At 34.9% G+C, this 23,870-nt stretch overlaps 1 protein-coding gene across 3 annotated transcripts in view; it reads right to left on the reverse strand.

The window, feature by feature from the left end:
• The window catches only part of LOC136035685 (reelin-like), a 538,294-nt gene that overhangs the window by 492,148 nt on the left and 22,276 nt on the right, over nt 1–23,870 (reverse strand). For all 3 annotated transcript variants that reach the window (XM_065717615.1, XM_065717614.1, XM_065717616.1), the window contains exons 5-7: nt 19,105–19,338; nt 15,862–16,069; nt 8,239–8,489 (exon numbers count right to left, since the gene is read on the reverse strand). In XM_065717615.1, coding sequence (XP_065573687.1) covers nt 8,239–8,489; nt 15,862–16,069; nt 19,105–19,338 — 693 coding nt within the window. The remainder of the gene's footprint in view (nt 1–8,238; nt 8,490–15,861; nt 16,070–19,104; nt 19,339–23,870) is intronic.

Below are 23,870 nucleotides of genomic sequence, written 5' to 3' on the forward strand. Positions count from 1 at the left end.
GTTACGAGCCTGAGAAAATTTGCTTTATTTAGGAAAATAGGGGGAAACACCCCCTAAAAGTCGTAGGATCTTGACGAAAATGAAACCATCAGATTCAGCGTATCAGAGAACCCTACTGTAGAAGTTTCAAGCTCCTATCTACAAAAATGTGGAATTTTGCATTTTTTGCCCGAAGACAAATCACGGGTGCGTGTTTATTTGTTTGTTTTTTTTTTGTTTTTTTTTTTTTGTTTTTCCCCAGGGGTCATCGTATCGACCAAGTGGTCCTAGAATGTCGCAAGAGGGCTCATTCTAACGGAAATGAAAAGTTCTAGTGCCCTTTTTAAGTGACCAAAAAAATTGGAGGGCATCTAGGCCCCCTCCCACGCTCATTTTTTTCCCAAAGTCAACGGATCAAAATTTTGAGATAGCCATTTTGTTTAGCATAGTCGAAAATCATAATAACTATGTTTTTGGGGATGACTTACTCCCCCACAGTCCCTGGGGGAGGGGTTGCAAGTTACAAACTTCAACCAGTCTTTACATATAATAATGGTTATTGGAAAGTGTACAGACGTTTTCAGGGGGATTTTTTTGGTTTTGGGGGTAGGGTTGAGGGAGGGGGCTATGTGGGAGGATCTTTCCTTGGAGAAATATGCCATGGGGGGAAAAAATTCAATGAAAAGGGCGCAGGACGAATCTGGTCACGTTAGAAAAAAACGTCAAATTAAGAGCTTAATATACAATGCTGGGTGTTCGGAGCCTCTCTATTATGGAGTATAATTTGAAAATAACACAACTATACGAGCGATAAAACATATATACCACAACCATAACTACTGCTAAGAGATAACACAACTATAAAGCGAAAACAGGTGAAAACTAACGGGAAAATAAACGAACTAAGAGGTGGAAGGGGCCCAGAGAAAAACTATAATCCTTTTTCAATTTTGAGCCTAACTTCCGCAAAGGAGTAATAATGTCAGAAGCCCCGAAATACCGAATTATTTTCTTTTCAAACAGTTCGTGGTAAGGAACTGTAGTAAGGGGCGACCCGGCTCAATAGTAAACGAAACTCTAAAAAACGGAATTTTGATACTAAAAGATACATCAAAAGATTCGAATTTTTACGCTGATTCTAAATATTAAGTTTCAATTAATTTAGTCTTTGTCATCAAAAGTTACGAGCCTGAGAAAATTTGCCCTATTTTGGAAAAAAGGGGGAAACATCCATTAAAAGTCATAGAATCTTAACGAAAATCACACTATCGCATTCGGTATATCAGAGAACTCTATAGCAAAAATTTCAAGCTCCTATCTAAAAAATGTGGAATTTTGTATTTTTTGCCAGAAGACAAATCACGGGTGCGTGTTTATTTATTTGTTTGTTTGTTTTTTGTTTTTTCCCAGGGGTCATCTTATCGACCAAGTGGTCCTAGGATGTCGCGAGAGGGCTCATTCTAACGGAAAGGAAAAGTTCTAGTGCCCTTTTTAAGTGACCGAAAAATTGGAGGGCAAATAGGCCTCCCATGCTCATTTTTTTCCAAAAGTCAACAGATTAAAATTTTAAGATAGCCATTTTGTTCAGCATAGTCGAAAACCATAATAACTATGTCTTTGGGAATGACTTACTCCCCCACAATCCCTGAGGGAGGGGCTGCAAGTTACAAACTTTGACCAGTGTTTACATATAGTAATGGTTATTGGGAAGTGTACAGACGTTTTCATGGGGATTTTTTGGTTTGGGGGGTGGGGTTGATGGGAGAGGGCTTTGTGGGAGGATCTTTCCTTTGAGGAATATGTCACGGGGGAAGAAAAATTCAATGAAAAGGGCGCAGGATTTTCTAGCATTACTATAAAAAAAACAGTGAAAAAATAAACATGAAAACGTTTTTTCAAATGAAAGTAAGGAATAGCATTGAAATTTAAAACGAACAGAGATTATTACGCATATGAGGGGTTCTAAAAATACTTTAGAATAAAGAGCGAGGTATTTAGGAGGAGATAGATACCTCGCTCTTGATGCTAAAATATTTTTAGTGATTTCAACTATTTATTCTACGGCCTTTTTGATTCAGGGGTCATTCTTAAAGAATTGGGACAAAACTTACGATTTAGTGTAAAGAGCGAGGTATTAACGAGGGTACAAACCCCCTCGTACACATAATAAAAATATAAGAATATAAAAGTTTGTTACGCAAGTTAATTCTTAAGTTACGTATATTTTTTACTAATAAAAACGTTCGTTGAATATTAAAAGTTCTAGTAGCCTTTTTAAGTAACCGAAAAATTGGAGGGCAGCAAGGCCTCCTTCCCCACCCCTTATTTCTCAAAATCGTCTGATCAAAACTAAGAGAAAGCCATTTAGCCAAAAAAATTAATATACTAATTTCATTTCAATAATTTATGTGCGGAGAGCCAAAATCAAACATGCATTAATTCAAAAACGTTCAGAAATTAAATAAAAAAAACTAGTTTTTTTAACTGAAAGTAAGGAGCGACATTAAAACTTAAAACGAACAGAAATTACTCCGTATATGAAATGGGTTGTCCCCTCCACAGTCCCACGCTCTTTACGCTAAAGTTTTTCATTGTTTTAAAAAGTAGAATTGTGGCAAAGAGTCAAACTTTAGCGTAAAGAGCGTGGGACTGCGGAGGGGACAACCCATTTCATATACGGAGTAATTTCTGTTCGTTTTAAGTTTTAATGTCGCTCCTTACTTTCAGTTAAAAAAACTAGTTTTTTTTATTTAATTTCAAGTAAAATCTGTAGTATCGCCACCAGTATTTATGAAGCTTTAATGTGCTGGTGAAGGTAATCCGTGCTTTGTGCGATAACCAAAAGAAGTAGTCGAAGTAGTTATTGTGATACGGGTTGAAGCACACTCAGTACTATCATATAAAGTGTAATGTCATGCTAAAAGATGATTTCAAGTAAAACCTGTAGTATCGTGATAAAAACGTGTTAGCGGTCCGTCGCCACCAGTATTACTGTAGCTTTAATGTGCTGGTGAATGTAATCCGTGCTTTGTGCGATAACCAAAAGAAGTAGTCTAAAATCTACTATTATATGTTTCTGTCCTTAGCCTGGGGACCACAAACTCTGAGGCTGAATCGATCTGTCTACTCGTGAAATGGTGTGGACTATTAAGCAACCTAGTAAACTAGTAAACAACCAGGATTATGCAGAGTTGCTCCAGACCTCGTTAAATGCACCAGCGAAGAAATCACACATATTGTTTAAAAAACTAAATTTAAGAAATCATACCAGCGAAAAACACCAGCGAAGAAATCACCCATATTGTTTAAAAAACTAAAGCTAAGAAATCACACCAGCGAAAAACACCAGCGAAGAAATCACACATATTGTTTAAAAAACTAAAGCTAAGCTAGCTAAATCTGGCGTGTTTTATTTTACTAAAGTTTTGATCAAGTGGGGTAGAAATCGACTGATTGCCATTTCAGACATATTCGGTGTGAAAATTTTGTGGACTGGCTCTGAGCATGTACCTACTGAAAAAACTACTCGGACGTCCAGCGGCTATCATAATAAGAGCTTTCTATGCTTGTTTATAGAATTTTTGTTTTGTAGTTAATGTTCCAACCAGTTTTTTTGTGGTTAAAAGTCGTTTTCAGCGATAGATTATGCATCACATTATATTATTTTAAGTTGTGATGATAGATTAAGGTTGTTTGAAAATAATCCATTCCACACTGTTACTGTACTGACACTGACGTTACGCTAATACTACGCGGGAAACTTTGACTGTTACCTTTCAATAGAATATAGAAAGCCCCTTATGCTAATAGGCAATAGAATAGCCCTTATGTTGGTATATTTTCTTCATTATTCAATGCTGAGGAGAATTCATTTCGTCCTGTTCATTAGTTTAGTCACTTTAAGTCGTCGTATCGTGAGATTTGGCAGATTCTTGAAAGTCAGATTTGTAAATTTGATATTTTAAGCCTGTATGAGGCTTTGAAAAGAGTGGTAGACTGACAGAGTTGGTAAGTTTTGAGAGAATACGTTGGTTGAAGCATAACTTATTCGTTACAAAAGAAGCATATGATAACCCAACTCTGTGTTCAATGTGAGCAATTAAAACTTGTCGAATGTGCATTACTGACGAACCAATGGGAAGACCAAGGTAAGCGATATGATCTACTGGCTTAATCTTGCTGTTTCCGAGAGGAATATCCCCAAGTGAGCTTTAGTCCAGTTGAAGAACGCATCTTTGGACTTTTCAGCATTGAACTGAAGACCTAATTTTGCATACTCAGATTGTAGCGTTGCGAAAATCTCGGTAGTGTGCTGGATAGTGAGGCTCAAATTCAGAATGTCTTCTGCATGGCATACGAGGGATAAATCAAGACTTGCAAAGATGAACGATGTGGGAACAGCTGACTGTGCATGAAGAACTCCCTTATTGAAGAGTGAAGGGGAAGAAACAGCAGTTTCACGGATGCCTTTTTCGATGTCGACAAAAATATCAGGGGTTGGGACGTAGACTCGAGAGCCATCAGCTTTAGACAATGGGTGAAGTATTAGGCAAACTTTAAGACGAGAATACATGTCTCGAAAGGCTTCGAAATACGAAGAGCCTACTCCTTTTCTTGCTACATGGAGTAGCATAGCGGCGTGAATGAAAGAATCAAACGCTTTACGAACATCGTGCCCAGCTAACACGAGAGTTTCACCTGATGCATCAGCATCGATCAATGCGGTCGGGACAACCAACAAAGCGTGAACAAAACCGAGACGTGACTGGAGTCCAAACTGATAAGGTGGAACATAGCATTTCGCGTTCGGATTGTCAATGAACAGCGCGTTCGGATTGCCAGTGAACAGAAGTTTGCATAGCTTACAGGCAGTAGCCACCTTTACAGGGTGGAAAGACGAGCACTGGGTGGCAAGTTTACCTTTCTTTGGAATTGGAGTGAGATCTCCAATCGAGAAAGAAGAAGGTACAACTGTTTGGATAACAATCAATTGCATCAAAAGAGCAATAAGAGCATCAGCTCACTTCTATGCAGAATGTGAAGTGCGCTCACTTTATTAATATCAGAAGATTTCTTACGTTTTAGGCGTTAGATTGCTCACAGTACAGAATCAACCTAAACAACAAAATTGTCGGTAAGACAATTAGACAGAAATTTATCAAGCTTATCTTCATATCTGGACTGCAGGACGGAATCTGGCTGGGAGTATTCAGCAGAGAAGCAGGAATTCCACTCGGAAGCAGGAATATCTCGAGCAGAGAGGTGGGCGCTAAGAGAATTTCTTGGTACATTTCTCGAGAAGGAAGGTTCGGACAGCGAAGCTTCTTCGGACGTCTCTTCAACTATCTGGCTCTTGTTGATAGATAGTTCTCTTGCAAACTTTCTTTTGGTAGGAAGACAAATGTCATAAGACCAGCCAGAGCAAGGACAATCACACTGGAGCCAAAAACTGTAATAAAATTTGGATTTCGTCCAAGCTTCAACTGGGCTGGGATTACTACACCAGTGCTTCGTGACTCCCGACGCATATGTTTAAAAGGTATAGTGGCTTTTTCTGCACATTGCAGGGTATGATAAATTAGTGGAAGATAGATATCTAGCAACACCCGTGTTATATTTGCATCAGCTTGCAGATTTTTCATGAGCAGCTGGAACAGAACATAGATTTTGTGTAGGATATAACTAGTAATTGTTGCGAAAAGATCACCTTGGATGTTTTTCCAATCCCTGTCAAATTAGACCTGAGGCTGATATGGTTGTGGGGTGGAACTGAGAAAATGGACAAGAGATAGATGTAGATATTGAAAGGTGGTCTGATAGTTGGAAGTCAGTAACAACATGAACAGGCGACACTTGAAGATTTGCAGAAAAACTGCATGGTTTCGACAAGTGAATCGAATTGTGTGTGTAAGTGTAATCGAGATCTTTTGGCAAGATCCTAAGCCGATCGTCAAAATACTATAAAAAACAAAAGCACGCAATAACGAGGCGTCAATTTAATTTACAGTTAAAATATCCTATAATAACAAACATTTATCTGACTGGCGAATGTTTGAAAGGCAAGACCCTAATTTCTCACACACGGAAGTAAATAAAAATTCCGATTGGTCATTGCGGTAATCTGTCAGGATATATGTTTACAATAGTATACTCTTCTGAACGGACATCAAGAAAAACATCACATGAATAAAAAATACTAGACCGGCACGAGGTCATAACAAACATCATAATACCACCTGATAGGCGGCCACTGAAAGCGGATCATTTAGCGCCCACCGAGTAGCTAGAAAAATTATTTCAATTTTCAGAAAACCTAAACTGACACTCATCAAAAAATTTTTGCAAGCACAATACAATACTAGTTAAAAGTCGTGTGAATAAACTAGATTTTACGGTTTACAGAAAACCTACGCACAATAATAGATACCTTCACTTCATATCTAACCATCCTCCACAGGCTAAGAGATGTGTGGTAATCTATCTTGAGGATAGAGTAATTAATACCTGTTCAGAGCCATATATTAAAAAATGATTAAATTTTCTTACATACATACTTTTTGGCAATGAATATTCTATTTCTCTAATAAATAATTTTATTGCTTAAAGATTCAAGATACATTCCTCTAAAGCCTTAAATTCAACACCGGCAAACGATACGAATAAACCCACAAGCACGGTTTACCTACATTATATTCCAAAAATTACTTCAAACCGAAAAAAAACTGTTTAAAATAATTTACGTATAGTCTTCACAAGTAATTTAAGTATATTGAATCTTCTCAATTCTGGTAAGGATAAAACCCCAGTTACTCGTCTAAGAGGGGTGTATGAAATACCATGTAGTTGTGGAAATTATTACATTGGTCGAACCCACCAAAATTTGGGGACAAGATTACACAAAGAAAGTATTGAAAAAGCATAAAAATCTAAAAATAGATCCATACCTTTCGAGTCAACTTTAAGCAATCACATTTTTGAAAATCCAAACCATTATGTTTGGATTCTAACAATTCTAATTAGCAATGACCTAGGAATCAAACAAACTGTCTACGAGGCAATCGAAATCGAACAAAACTTAAATAATAATACATCCCTAAATAGAGATTTGGGTCTGTACACACTCAACCCTATGTACACAAAATTAATAATAGAAAATAATCTTATTCAAAATAAAACAAAATTTGAACCAATAAAAACAAGCCCAATCCCAAAAGAACTACAAGATTAGCTGCAGAGAAGGCAAACATCGCAATAAGAAATTATTCCAATTTTTAATAAATACAGTTAGTGAAATGAATGAACCTTTTTAGCTTGTAAAATGTTAGCTTTTATCACACAGTCTTGGCTGAACTTTTCGTTAAGAATTGATGACGCCAAGGCTATTTTAAAAAATGATTTTTAACTAAGAGCTTTTATTGTAAGTGTTTTTTGTGTGGTTTTTTATTATCTTCTTTGCTGATGACGCCCCTTAGATATAGGGCCGAAATATTCAAATAAGGTTTGTTCATTCACTGTCTTGGGAAAAAAATTGAGTTTCAATACTATTTATTCTTAAGCAGCATCAGGCAACGCAGACCATTGGTCAGTATGCCAAAAACTTTTTTTTCATCAGATAATGAAACTTAAAAACGGTAAAATAACCCAAAGACAAATACACTATTTTTGTAGTTTCAAAAAGAAATTAACCAACCAAAAATATAACAATGCTGTTTAGGGGAAAAGAACTGAAGGCCAACATTGATCTCAAATAATTCATTTCGAACAACACGAGCAAAATACATAATCTGATTTTCACAAAAATAGATGTTCAAGCTTTATGAATTGTGTTCTTGGGAAAGAACACAATTCTTGGGAAAGATCAGACACTAATGATCAGTAAGATGAAAGCGAGTTTGAGAAGACTGAAATTCAAGGTATTTAAAGAACAATGAAAAGTTGGGAAAACAATTTTATGTAAAAAGAGGAAAGAACGTTTATCTAATACTCAACTGAGAATCCTGATACTCAATACCTGCCAAAATAAGAAAAACGGAATTTGTTGAGAAGAATATCTTATACGTCTTGTCAAAAAATTTTAACAGAAACATAAACAAAATTAGATTATATAAAATAAAGAACCTAATTACAAATTAGAAGAAAGATTTTATAGAATTTAATGTGCATTAGTGTGAGGTTTCAAACACATGTTTGAAACTAAAATCGAAATTGACATCCCATTAATTCTGAAAAAGAAATTGGTCAATAGACTAGTTCACTTACTGGAAAAAATTGGATCTTTCTAGTCGATCAATGATAACCTCACCAGCATTAAAAGTCTTCCAAGACTTTCCGTGATCCGTTGAATAACTTAAGAGCAGAGCAGAGTCGACAAGTTTGTCACAATGCATGTTGATAGAAAATTGTATTACATTAGTTCCATTCGTCAGATATATGTCTTTTGTTATAGCTATTCTTCGCCAGTTTTCATTAGCGCTGAAGATCAATGCTGATGACGATGATGCACAGTCCTTCTGTAAGGAAATTAGTCAAAAAATTGAGAAATGCATAGAAGACAGGATTCTAAAATAGGATTCGAAGTTATTCAGTCCGCATTAATTTCTCGTTTCACATTACGCGTTTTATACGCTATTTTGAAGCATAACGTGAAAAACTATGTAACTGCGTAATTATGTAACTATATAACTATGTAATTATGTAACTATGTAACTACAAAGAACTCTCTGTATTTCTACATCACACAGGAGTAAAATAATTTCTAGAAATCAGACATTTATTACTCTGATTTATTAGTCTTTTAAGAAGGTAATATCGTTTTAGTTTTTTATCACATATACTGTTTATGAGTTCGTTCTAAGTTCTATAGATAATTTTTTTCGCTGAGGACAACTATCAGCAATTTTCGTATATATTAATCAACCTACCAGTGTGAGTCTCTGTTATGAATTTTTTTTTATTTTCTATTTAGTATCTTTTTTTGCTGAGGAAGGCTATAGTAATAACTTTACATATTATTCTACCTGTCAGTGTGAGTTATTATTGTAAGTATTTTCTAGGTTTTTATTTAGTATATTTTCTGCTGAGGACAGCTATCGTTAGTATTCGTACATATTAGTCAACCTATTATGTCTCTATTATGAGTTCTTTCTAAATTTTTATTTAGTATATTTTCTTTTGTTAAGGACAGCTATCAATAATACTCGTGTGTATTTATCAACCTGCCAATGTGAGTCTCTACTATGAGTACTTTCGAAGTTTTTATTTAGTACGCTTTCCTTTACTGAGGATTGCTATTAATAATATTCGTATATATTAGTCTACCTGTCAGTGTGAGTCTTAATTGCAACTTCTTTCTAGGTTTCGATTTAATTTTTTTGTGAGGACAGCTTTCTACCTGTCAGTGTGAGTCCTTATTGCAAGTTCTTTCTATGTTTTTATTTAGTAAATTTTCTTTTGCCGAGGACAGGTATAGTAATAAGTTAAACATATTATTCTACCTGACAGTGGGAGACCTTATTGCAATTTCTTTCTATCTTTTTATTTAGTAAATTTTCTTTGCTGAGGACAGCTATTAGTAACACTCGCGTATATTAGTTAATAAACCAGTTTGAGTCTCTATTATGAGTACTTTCTAAGTTTTTATTTAGTAAGTTTTCCTTTGTTGAGGATTGCTATTAATAATATTCGCATATATTAGTCTACCTATCAGTGTGAGTCTTCATTGCAACTTCTTTCTAGGTTTCGATTTAATTTTTTTGTGAGGAGAGCTTTCTACCTGTCAGTGTGATTCCTCATTACAATTTCTTTCTTTATTTAGTAAATTTTCTTTTGCCGAGGACAGGTATAGTAATAATTTAAACATATTATTCTACCTGTCAGTGTGAGTCCTTATTGCAGATTCTTTCTATGTTTTTATTTAGTAAATTTTCTTTGCTGAGGACAGCTATCAGTGGCATTCGTACATATTAGTCAACCTACCAGCGTGAGTCTCTATTATGAGTTCTTTCTAAATTTTTATACCGTACCTTTTCTTTTGCCGAGGACAGCAATAGTAATAATTTAAACATATTATTCTACCTGTCAGTGTGAGTCCTTAATACAAGTTCTTTCTATGTTTTTATTTAGTAAATTTTCTTTGCTGAGGACAGCTATCAGTGGCATTCGTACATATTAGTCAACCTACCAGCGTGAGTCTCTATTATGAGTTCTTTCTAAATTTTTATACCGTACCTTTTCTTTTGCCGAGGACAGCAATAGTAATAATTTAAACATATTATTCTACCTGTCAGTGTGAGTCCTTAATACAAGTTCTTTCTATGTTTTTATTTAGAATATTTTCTTTGCTGAGGACAGCTATCAGTGGCATTCGTACATATTAGTCAACCTACCAGCGTGAGTCTCTGTTATGAGTTCTTTCTAAATTTTTATACCGTACCTTTTCTTTTGCCGAGGACAGCAATAGTAATAATTTAAACATATTATTCTACCTGTCAGTGTGAGTCCTTAATACAAGTTCTTTCTATGTTTTTATTTAGTAAATTTTCTTTGCTGAGGACAGCTATCAGTGGCATTCGTACATATTAGTCAACCTACCAGCGTGAGTCTCTATTATGAGTTCTTTCTAAATTTTTATACCGTACCTTTTCTTTTGCCGAGGACAGCAATAGTAATAATTTAAACATATTATTCTACCTGTCAGTGTGAGTCCTTATTGCAGATTCTTTCTATGTTTTTATTTAGTAAATTTTCTTTGCTGAGGACAGCTATCAGTGGCATTCGTACATATTAATCAACCTACCAGCGTGAGTCTCTATTATGAGTTCTTTCTAAATTTTTATACCGTACCTTTTCTTTTGCCGAGGACAGCAATAGTAATAATTTAAAAATATTATTCTACCTGTCAGTGTGAGTCCTTAATACAAGTTCTTTCTATGTTTTTATTTAGAATATTTTCTTTGCTGAGGACAGCTATCAGTGGCATTCGTACATATTAGTCAACCTACCAGCGTGAGTCTCTATTATGAGTTCTTTCTAAATTTTTATACCGTACCTTTTCTTTTGCCGAGGACAGCAATAGTAATAATTTAAACATATTATTCCACCTGTCAGTGTGAGTCCTTAATACAAGTTCTTTCTATGTTTTTATTTAGAATATTTTCTTTGCTGAGGACAGCTATCAGTGGCATTCGTACATATTAGTCAACCTACCAGCGTGAGTCTCTATTATGAGTTCTTTCTAAATTTTTATACCGTACCTTTTCTTTTGCCGAGGACAGCAATAGTAATAATTTAAACATATTATTCTACCTGTCAGTGTGAGTCCTTAATACAAGTTCTTTCTATGTTTTTATTTAGAATATTTTCTTTTGCTGAGGACAACTATCAGTAATGCTCGTGTATATTCGTCAACCTACCAGAGTGAGTTTCTATTATGAGTACTTTCTAAATTTTTATTTAGGATGTTTTCCTTTACTGAGGATTGCTAATAATAATATTCGCACATATTAGTCTACCTGTCAGTGTTAGTCTTTATTGCAACTTCTTTCTAGGTTTTGATTTAATTTTTTTGTGAGGACAAATGTCAGTCATATTCGTATATATTAATCAATCTACCGCTGTGATTCTCTATTACGAGTTCCTTCTAAATTTTTATTTAGTATCTTTTCCTTCGCTGAGGATAGCTATTAGTCATACCCTTACATATTAGTCTACCTGTCAGCGTAACTCCTTACTGTAACTTCTTTCCGGGTTTTTACTTAGTATGTTTTTTTTGCTAAGGACAGCTATCAGTAATATTCGTACATATTAGTATACCTGTCAGTGTTGTAACTTAACTGATACACCATTATTTTATGGAAGAATTTGTCCAAGTGTGGAAAATATACATTTGTTTTTGGAATATAAGGCCGTAACATTATTTTTCGGAATAAAAAGGCCTGCTTTGATACACAGTGTGTGGATTTTTGTAGTGTTTTCCGACAACTGAATTGTAATTTTGTCGTTGTATTAGTTAAAATTTTTACCTGTTATCTAGCTATTTGCCTAATATTTTATTTATAAATGGACAGACAGTGCGGTCTAAGAAGTTATTTACTAAAATGTTCAGAAGCAGCTCTTTTTAAATATTAACCTAAGCAAGTTAATCTAGGTAAAATCGGAGTTGGGTGCTACCGTATCCGTCTCTTCTCAATTAGAGGGGTGCACAAAATGTAGAGATTTTTCTGAAAAGAAATTACTGTCAAAGAACAAATAAAACCCCCAGCGAACAGAAATTAAAATAGATGATCATATCAACCATAAAGTTAACATATAATGATAAAGATAAATAAGAATAGTAATTAAACGACATAAAAGAGTAGAAATTAAAAGGAATACTCAAATCAAACTTGAATAAACATTAATTCCTACAAATAAGTATTTGCCTACCACCCTCTGACTCTACTCCTTCAAAGTCTATTGTGTCATTTAGACTTTACTAAAAGCCAAATATTTTTACACAATTACTGTTAAATGAAATCTTGAAGTTCCGGAAATTAGTATCATTATATATTAAACATTCAGCTTATTCTCATTAGTATATTCCAGTCATCTTTGACTATTACAATTATTTCATTCATTTGACATTTTGGTTACTGTTCTAAAAAAATTAAAGTACAATGTTCAAAATGCAGATAGTTTCAGTTAAACGTAACTGACACAATAGACTTTGGAAAGTCTGTGGATAGGGAGGAAGGTGGCCAAGTCGCTATTTGTAGTGATTTCTTTTAGTTTTAAGCTAAAGTTGAATGTTCATTTCAATTTCTACTTTATTTAGGATTTATTTATTCATCTATCAGTATCTTTTGTCTTTAGGGTTGATACGATTATTTCTTTTGATTTCTATCTGTTTTGAGTTTCGATTATTCTTTGACAGAAATTTCTAATCTTTTAAGTTTAAATTATTATAGAATATTATTTCACCTAGTTTTAAGTTTTGATATGGCTCTTTGAACATTGTTCTTCAGCTTCACATAAATATTCTGACGTCGAGTGTTTGTAAATTTAAGCGAGATTATTGGCAACACTGTTTTTACCAAATGAAGAGAAAAGCGAGTATAATCACGGAAGTTAGACAATGCGTCTAAGAAAAATTATTATCATTTACAATATTATCATTGTCATCAGAGAATTATCAAATATTATTAACAATATGCATTAGCCCACTTGAAACAATCTGCTAATGTTAAGAACTAGAAATGCTAATTTAAATAATAATGAAATTGAAGATAAATATCGAAAAAAAGACTGTCAGCTATGGTTTGGGACAGCTATGGTTTTAGGAACTGAAAGCTATGGTTTTGATATATTCTCAATAAGTTTTTTTTTGTGAATATTAAACCTTGGCTACTCTACCACCACTACTACTAACAACTCACTGCAGCACCAAATCGCCTAAGGCCAACACAGCTATGTTACCACTAATTATGTGGAAATAGTACGACACCATTAAAAGGATCGTCAAAATCACAATATGTCTTATGGGGGGACTCAAACGCCAGCATCATGGACTCCCTTATCATAATAAGTTGTTTTTTTTGTTAATAGTAATCCGATTAGTTTTTTAATAGTACTCCTTATTACTTTGTTAATGGTAAAAAGTGAAGATGAAAAGGTGACGTTGGGTAACGAAAAGATTGATCAGGTGGGCAGCTTCACTTACCCTGGTAGTATTATTAGTAAAGACGATGGGAGCAATGAAGATGTTAAAAGCAGAATAGCTAAGGCTCAGGGTGTTTTTTCACAGTTAAAAAAAGTTTGGAAGAACAGGAAGATAATTCTGCAAACCAAGATTAGAATAATGGAAACTACAGTTATGACAGCGGTCAAATATGGCTCTGAAGCATGGGCGCTCCGAAAAGCAGACGAAAATTAATTATATGTTTTCCAGAGAAATTGCCTACGGATTGTTCTGGGTACCCGGCTGACTGACTTCAAACAGTAGGTTGTGCGAAAAATGTGGTTCAATCCCGCATTCTAGGGCTATAATGAAAGAAAGGTTGAGATGGCTAGGCCACGTTCTGCGGATGAAAGTTGACAGATTGCCAAAACTTGTCCTTTTTAGCCAACCGTCTGGTGCTACACGGAAAGCAGGTCGTCTTCGTCTGGGTTGGGAGGATATCATAAATAAAGATTTAAAGGAAATAGGAACTTCATGGGAGGGTGTAAAGAGGGATGCCTTGAATAGATTAGGTTGAAGAAGGAGCATGCGTAGCTGTGTTGGCCTCAGGCGGCTTGGTGCTGCAGTGAGTTATTAGTAGTAGTAGTAGTAGTAGTAGTAGTAGTAGTAATCCAATTCTGGCAGAAAATATTCAACATGTCTAAGCATTTGACTGATATAAAAAATTTGGCATATTTAGCATCTAACATACAGGGGGTTATTTTTTCTAGGGGGATCCTTCAAGTTAATGTTTAAGCAAACAATCTTATAGTATATATCTGTACTACTGATACATTTTCTAAATAGTCTTTCAAGCTATTTCTATAGCGATTCTCAGATTTGATTGTAAATAATGCTTGTGTAGTAAAATAAAGCCGTAGAGCCTCTTTGGGGCTATTTGATGTTGAATGTTTCGTTCTTACTGACTATCAGGGTCGTGCATTTACGGTTTACGGTGCAATTACGGTGCATTGTACGGTTTTTTGTTGTGGACTAATAAAATATTATATGTAATAAAATCAGTAAAATTATGTATTAGATGATTTAGAGAGTGTGAATAGAACACTTAGAATTTGTGCCCAAAAGTCTAGTAAGTATAATGCATAAATGAAAAGTGTATTTACTGTTTACTGTTTTATTTAGTTCTAGTTTAAGACTAGAAACAGATAAGCTCCAACGGAGAGCCGGGCTCGTAAAGATGGGTGTATAAATAGCAGGACATATAAAACAAATAGTAACACATTTCGTCCTAATAATCATAATAGCGAAAACCAACATGGTTAGACAAAAAACCACAACAAAACATAAAAAAAAAGAAATAAGGAAATCAGTCTGAAGGAGTGTGGGAGGCCAGTTCAGCACGGAGATGCTAAAATAAACACATACATATGCGGAAAAATGTAATATATTTTAACATTTCGTTATCAATGGTCATTAAACTATCTTTAATATTTCTTTCTTTAAATTCGGCGAATATTTTTGGGATAAATCAATTAGAGTTTTGTCATTCAGCTTATATTTAGATGTATTTGTGCACAAAATCACAATATCACATTGCGATCTATAAAGAAATGTTTGTTAAAAATACAAAAAGGTATAAAATATGGTTAAAAGAAATTTTAACAATACAAGTAGCAATTTTTTAGTATATATTTATATACCAAAATATATTTAGTATATGTGTGCGTGCACAAAACCAAATTATCACACTGCAATCAATAAAGAAATATTTTTTAAAAATTATAAAAAGATGTAAAACATGGTTAGAAGAAATTTTAACAATACAAGTAGGAATTTTTCAAATAAGAACCTGTTCTAAAACTGGTTTGAACCTGTCTAAAAAATGAGTAATAAGAACCTGTTCTAAAAAATTCTCTCGTCTACTACTCTTAGGCTACCTTTTGCATTGATTTTTAGATTGTAGTTCCAACAAATGATAACTACCTTATAAAGACTTAGAAAAATATCCTGTAGATATTTCTATAATATAATTTAACGTTCCAGAGTAGATATTTCTATAATATAATTTAACGTTCCAGAGTAGATATTTCTATAACATAATTTAACGTACCAGAGTAGATATTTCTATAATATAATTTAACGTTCCAGAGTAGATATTTCTATAATATAATTTAACGTTCCAGAGTAGATATTTCTATAATATAATTTAACGTTCCAGAGCTACTTACTCGAACTGCAGTACCAGAAAGTGTAGTAAAATGACTAACATTCAGTGTTTCAAAGTCATCTTGGAAGGAAAAATCGTCTTCCCTTGCTTTGTATAAAAGTATATCATCAATGATGACACAACCGTAATCTGATAGAAACTGAAGGCAAATACTCCCAGAAATATTTTTCGGCAGAAGAAAAGACGAAAACAGTCTGACATCTTTCAGCCTACAAAACAATTGTAAATGGAATGTGAAGTTAAATAACTTTAGATATATTTTTTGAAAAAATAAAACAACTATAGATAGAAGCTGAAGCCTAATATCCCCAGAAATACTTTCTGATATAAAAAAAAGGGAATATTCTGATGTCTTCTGCTCTTAAGACCCTTATAAATAGAACGTAAAGGCAAATAGTCCCAGAAATATTTGTTGGTAAACGAAAAAAATGTCGAATTTTGATCTGCTATATCTTTAAAAAAGCATAGACACAATATAAAGGGAAATACCCTTAGAAATATGTGTTGTAAAAAAATAAGATGAATGTGTTCCAATACCTTTTGCACTACAAAACAATTAAAGCCAGCGATCTAGCGTTACCTGTAGTAAAGATCAATAAACCTGAGATCTATTTCTTATTATTTTTATTTGTTATTTTCCCCCCAAGACCACTCCATATGGAAGGGCCGGTCGTAAAAACTTTCAGGCAAAACTGAATGGATGTTGCACTAAATCAACAGAAACTTAAGGCATCAAGTTAGTCTAAAGAGCATATCTGCAATATCTCAAAAATGGCTCAGGGTATCAAGTTGAAACTTTCATAGAATTTTGGGGTTTGTTGAACTAAATCAAACGACACTAAGCGTATCTAGGTTGTCAAAATAATGTATCTTAAATACCTCAGGAATAGCTTATGGTATTAAGTTGACATTTCCAGGGCATGTCGAACTAAAACAAAAGCAATGTCTATCGCGGTTGTCAAAGCGGTGTATTTGTAAATAACTCTGGAAATATTAGTGACCTTCAGTTGATAGTTTTCTAGAATGCTAAAAGGTTGTTAAAATGATGTATCTCTAATATTTCAGGAACGACTAAGGGTACAAAGTTGTCAATTTTAAGGAATTTTCAGGGATATGGTGAACTAAATCAAACATAATGTTCTTCCTGGTTGTCAAAAGTGTGTACCCTTTTTTGGCCCGGGTAATTTTATCGATCCAGTGGTCATCAAACATCGAGAGAGGGCTCATTCAAATGGAAATTAGAAGTTCTAGTGCCCATTTTGAGTGACCAAAAAGAATGGATGGTAACTAAGCCCCTCTCACGTCCCTTTTCTCTCAAAATCGTCCGATCAAATTTTGAGATGGCCATTTTGCTCAGCATAGTTGAAATTCTAAAAAAAAACTGAGCCTTAGGAGATATTATGAATCCTTGCAGCCCCTGGAGAAAGATCCTTAATTTAAAAAATTTGCCCATTGTTTATGTATAGTATTTGTTATTGGGAAGTGTGTATACATTTTTCCAGTCGGAAAGACAAATTTTCTGCTAGTGGGATTTTCCGCAAGGATAAATTTTTATGGGGAGGGAAGTTTCCAGAGAGTGAATTCTTCTGAGAAAATTTTACAATGGGGGAATTTGCCAGAATTCCTATATGAAATGTTTCGTGTGTCTTGCTGTCTCTTTGCTAAGTCCATTTTAAACATGGAGATGTTAAGGGTAATTGTCCGGGGTAAATTTTTACCAGGATTCAATTCTCTAGACAATAAATCCGTGGGAAGGAGTTATTTTCCATGGATGAAGAGCTAGATTTCCTGGCATTATTTAAAAACAATCAGAAATTAAATCGACTTTTTCTACTGAAAGTGAGGAGCAGCATTAAAACATAAAACGAACAAAAATTATACGTATATGAGGGGGATTGCTCCTCTTCAACAGCTCCCTATTTACGCTATGTTTGAATACTGTCCCAATTCTTTAAGAACGACTCCTAAAACTCTGTGTTATTTTAATTAGAACAATAAGACGCCTTTTTTAAGTAATAAGAAACTTTAGGGGTGCAGCACCCCTCGTCTACGTAATAATTTCTGTTCGTTTTAAGTTTTAATGTTGCTTCTTACTTTCAGTTGAATTTTTATTTTTTATTTAATACATTGAAATGAATGATTTGTCTCTTCTTTTGCTATTAAATAAATAAAAAATCAACTGAACGTGCATGTGGGGGGGGGGGTAACTACTCCTCAAGGCCTTGCTCTTCACGCCATAGTACTTTATAAGAAGTCTTCTTATTGTTCTGATTAAACGACCCTTGTATTTCAGGAGTCGTTCTTAAAGAACAAGGAAAAAGAACAAATAGTTTTCGTTTTTGATCCTTTTATTCTTGGTAAAAATTTCTTGTAGGTAATTTTGGCTGAAAAATTTTTCTTGGCACACTTTCATTCGAAAGAAAACTTTAATTTCTGATTGTTAATCAAATCACGGTGAAAACCTCCCCGACGTGGAAATTTCCCCCCCCCCTTGTCTGAAGTTCCTCCCGCAGGAAATCTCCATTTGAAAATTTATCCCACGAAAACATCCCTCATTGAAAATTTCTCCCACAGAAACCCCACCCCTCCTACACAAAGATCCTCTAGAAAATTCCAATCTAAGGAAAGTTTCCCCCAGACAATTCCCCTTAAAATCTTCGCATGTAATATTGAGTTGCCAGAGAGAAAGTAAGACAAATAAAAAGAATTTGCTATAGGAATTCCGGGAAAATTTCCCCAGTGTAAAGTTTCCCCAGGAAAGTCTACCTTTTGAGAACTTCCCTTCCACCAAAAATTATCCTCGTGAACAATCCTCCTAGTATAAAATTTATCCCCCCCCCCCCCAAAAAAAAAAAAACGTCGATATACTTCCCAATATAAACAACTATACGTAAGCAATGGACAAATTTCATGACTTATAGAGCTTTCCCCACCGGCTTTGGGGGGTAAGGTTATCCCGAAAGGCCTATTTTCTGGATCTTTCAACTATGCTAAACAACATGGCTATCTCAAAATTTCGGTCGGACAAATGTGGGGGAAAAGGTGCGTGTAAGGGGGGCTAGTTACCTACCATTCTTTTTGTTCACTTAAAAAGAGCGCAAGAACTTTCGATTTTCATTCGATTGAATCCTTTTTGAAGTTTCTACGACAACTCCTATTATACGAAGTACTCTGGTTTAAGAAAAAGAACATAAAATCCAATCACCAAAGTGGTGCACCTCTCGTTGAAGCTTTCACCCCTTACCTTAGCTCAAAAACATGTTGAACATCTGTACACCTTTCATCAACGAACTCTAAAATAGATACTTGAAGTCTCGCCTCTTTGTCCTCTTCACATATATTCATTCCACCCCAAAATTCAAGACGACTTTCCCCGTTCACTGAAATATTTTGATATTCAAGAATAGATTCCTGATTATCAGAACAGAGTACTGCTGAAGCTCCATGTCCAATACCTGAGCATGCAGTAGTCAAATTTCTAAAAGAGAAAAAAAGATATTCACCCCTGGATCACAATTTATGGATTATCTGATAAGGCACAACATAAACATTAAACAGTAGTGAACACTCCTATAAGTTCCATGTCCGATACCTGAGCATGCAGTAGTCAAATTTCTAAAAGAGAGAAAAAAAGATATTCAGCCCTGGATCACAATTTATGGATTATCTGATAAGGCACAGCATAAATATTAAACAGTAGTGAACATTCCTTTAAGTTCCATGTCCGATACCTGAGCATGCAGTAGTCAAATTTCTAAAATAGAAAAAAAAAGATCTTTTGAGGAGAGTAGGAGACTTTAAGAGGGGTAGGGGAAACAAGAGTTAATGCTTGGAAGGGAGAATGATGAGAAATTGGCTCTCTATTACTATATTTTGCCCCTTTGACCCTGTAATTAGGTCAAATAGGTACGTATACGTATTTATATATTATTATAATATATACACATTATACGTATATATATGCACATAGAATATGTATTTATATACATATTATATATATAATATGTACATATGTACATATATGTACGCATAAATTTATTTCCCATCAAAAATATAAAATACAACACTGATGGAGCATAAAGAAAGAAAGGGAATGATAAAAAGGGAAATGCAAACAAAACCAAAACTGGATCACTTCATTGGATCACCATTTACGGATTATCAGATAAGGCACAGCATAAATATTAAACAGAAGCTAACATTCCTATGCTCTTTATTGAAAATTTTTAGGACACATAAGTCATACATCTTTCTTCATGAATCCACCTTCTTTAATGATTATGCTGGGGTAGCAACTGAAGCTATTGCTGTGATGCAAAGGGAAATATCCCTTTCCGCGTGCTGTGACGTGTCCAACTTCTGAGCCAAATTTTTGCTACTGTTCAAAACTTATGCCGTGTGATAAACGAATTATGCCACTAAATAAATAGTGAACAAGGTAAGAGCCAGAATGAAATTGGAATTTGACTGCAAATATTGGAAATAAATGAATTATAATATATAAGAAAATTAAAAAAATTAATGATGCAAAGAAACTGAGACAGTTTAATAGTAGAAGAAGAGCCCAGGGGGGCGGAAAGGATCACCGCATCAGCACTGGATCACCATTTATGGACTATCTGATAAGGCACAGCATAAATATTAAACAGCGAATATCCTATACTCTTTATTAACAATTTTTGGGACACGCAAGTCAAACACCTTTCTTCATAAATTCACCTTCTTTAATACTTATGCTGTGGTAGCAACTGAAGCTATTGCTGTGATGCAAAGTAAAATATCCCTTTTCGAACTCTGTGATTTGTCCCACTTCTGACCCAAATTTCCACTACTGTTTAAAACTTATGCTGTATAATAAACGAATCAATCATAGCATTAAACAACGTAACTATCTGCTTGTTTTAGTGGTGAGTTGTTATCGGACACATGCCCAGGGGGAGGGCACATCTTGTGCCCTCTTCCACCGATACTTCCTAATCTAGTGACTTCTACTAGAAAATTTGACATTTTTGAATTAATTCTTCAATTTTTTGTATTTATTTCAAAGCTGCCCCCCCCCAGTAAAAAAAACCCTGCGTAAGACTGCGCATAGTCCAGCCATTCTAACAAAATAGAATTTCTTGGTGAGTTATGAAAAGATTGAAAATTAATTAATAGCTTTTTTTCTAGAAAGCCCCTTACATTTGATCGGAACTTGATCAGAGAAAGATGAATTGAGAAAGATACTACTGCTGCTTCAACTATTAAACTAAATCAAAAGGGATAAAGTGCATTCACGTTGTCAAAGTGTCGTATGTGCAGTGGCTCAGGAATTAAATAGGGTATAAGTTGAAACTTTCAAAAAATACTGAAGAGGATGCTGAACTATATCTAAATAAACTAGATACATCTTGGTTGTCAAAAGGATACATCTCCAGTGTCTCAGTAATGGCTAATGCTATTAAGTTGAAACTTTCAGGGCTTGTTGATGAGGATTTTGAACCCTATTGGAAGATAGAATTTGCATCCAAGGTTGTCAAAAGGGTTTATCTACGGTATCTCAGGAACAGCTAAGGGAATTGAGTTGAAACATCCAGGACATGTTCAAGTGACGATCAACTAATACTGGTCTAAATTCAAGGCTCGTAATATGGTTATAAAATTACAAAATCGTTTTTAGTAAAGTGCACATGACAGTCTAGTCTTTAGACGGAATAGGGTATACTAGCCCTACTCCTGTTTATAGTAGTTTCTGTTTGCTTTAATTTTGATTTGATTATTTATTGTAATCTCTTTTAGTTTTGAGTTGCATTTAATTATTCATAATGATCAATGTTCGTTTTACGATTGAATTACTATCTGACTTAATTTCTCTTCGTCTACAGCCTAACGTAGCTCTTCAACTTTTTTGGTGGAACTAATGATTTAAATTTGTTTTCCCTACAAAGTACAATCAAATCGCATTTTTCGTTTATTTTATTGTTTGATAAGCGTTAAATTATTGTTTTAAGTTATCTAAATTATTGGGCAGTAATTGTTTTTGTTGTTTAACAAGGACACTTAGTTATCCGTACAATCTAACCCTAGGAGTTTTTCTCTCCCGTTTGACGGCATGTTCTCCGTTAGTTTTGGACAAAACACGCGAAAATAGTTTATGTAAATGGGGATAGGAAACCACCCTGCTTAAGACATAAGCCCACAAAAAAAAGAAACCAACCTCACTTTTTACCTTAACCGCGTCAATAAAATTGTTGTATATAGTTTTTCACTTTCCCATACTGATCTGGCATCACTAAAACTTTTCTACTAGCTGAAACAAGTCCCAGGTCATAATTTATGTAAAATAAGAACTAAGGGATCTAATAATTCAGGCAATTTTGATTTATCACCCTAGGCGATCAAATTATATTAACGCATACTTTCTTTTAAAGCAGTACTTATCCTTTCTTATAGCTTCTCTTAATCAGAGGCAACGCTAAAGCGTTGCCTATAGCAAAATTCATAAGGTTCATTGTTGTATTAGGTCTTTTTTTCCAGAGGGACTCCATATGAAAAGAGTTGTCATACAAGCTTTGGAGGAGATCATTACTTTGGAAATTGAAAGCTCTAGTGCCTTTTTAAGAGTTAAAAGTGATTAGAGGTTAACTCCCCCCACGCCCTCTTTTTTCCGAAATAAGATTCGATTAAAGTTTTGAGATAGGTATTTATACAAAATACTCAAAAGCCCAGCTAACGAAAACTCAGGGGTCGACACAGCCACCCAGTACCCTGGGGCAAGTGTTGTAAGCTATACCCTGGGGCATATAAGGTTCTTATGGAGGTTGTAGTGGTACTAACTTTGGTGGAGGCTCATTTGATTGGAAATTGAAAGTTCTAAGAGTCAAAAGCGATCAAAGGGCAACTATGTCCTCCCTCGTGCCCTCTTTTCCCCCAAATGCATCTGATAAAAATTTCGAGATAGCTATTTTACTCAAAATAGTCAAAGATCATTTAACAATGCCTACGTGGTTAACATAACTCCCCGGATCCCGGGTGCAAGGGTTCCAAGCTATACCCCGAAGGCATATAAAGGTTTTGTGGAAAGGGTGGTCGTATAGACTTTGGAAGAGGCTCATTTGATTGGAAATTGAAAACTGTAGTTCTCGTTTTAAGAGTCAAAAGTGACTGGTGGGCAAACTCCCTCCCCTCAGGCCCTCTTTTCCCTAAATGCATCCGATCAACATTTTGAGATTGCCATTCTGTTCAAAATTGTCCAAATGTCATATAACAATACCTCTGGGATTGACACACCCCTCCAGAGCCCGGGGGTAAGGGTTGTAAGTTTTAACCCGGGGGCATATAAGGTTTTTATTAAAGGAATGGTCGTATAAACTTTGGAGAAGGCTCATTTGATTAGAAATTGCAACTTCTAATTCTCTTTTAAGGGTCAAAGGGAATAACAGGGCAACTACATTCTCCCCCCCCCTTACCCTCCTCTTTTCACCGAACGCATCCGATCAACACTTTGAGATAGCCATTCTACTTAAAATAGTCCAAACATAACAAAAAATGCCTCTGGGATGGACACAACACCCCAGAGCTCAGGAGCAAGGGTTTTAAGTTTTGCCCCGGGAGTATATAAGGTTCTTGTGAAAGAAGTGGTCGTACAAACTTTGGAGGAGGCTCATTGGCTTGGAAATTGAAACTTCTATTTCTCTTTTAAGAGTCAAGATTGATCAGAGGGAAACTATCCCCCCAACAACATTTTTTCCCAAATGCATCCAATCGAAAGTTAAGATAGTCTTTTTGTTCAAAATATTCCAAATATCATATAACAATGCCCACAGGGTCACCACAACCCTCCAGAGCTTGGGGGCAAGGGTTGTAAGTTGTAAACCGGGGACATTTAAGGTTATCTGGAAGGGATGGTTTTACAAACTTTGGAGGAGGCTCATTGCTTTTGATCGAAAGCCCTAGTTCAATTTTTAAAGGTAAAATTGATCGGATGGCAGCCAGAGCTCCCACGCCTTTTTCCCCAAATTTATCCGATCG

The sequence above is a fragment of the Artemia franciscana genome, chromosome 14, assembly GCF_032884065.1.
Source record: "Artemia franciscana chromosome 14, ASM3288406v1, whole genome shotgun sequence".
NCBI classification, from domain to species: Eukaryota; Metazoa; Arthropoda; class Branchiopoda; order Anostraca; family Artemiidae; genus Artemia; species Artemia franciscana.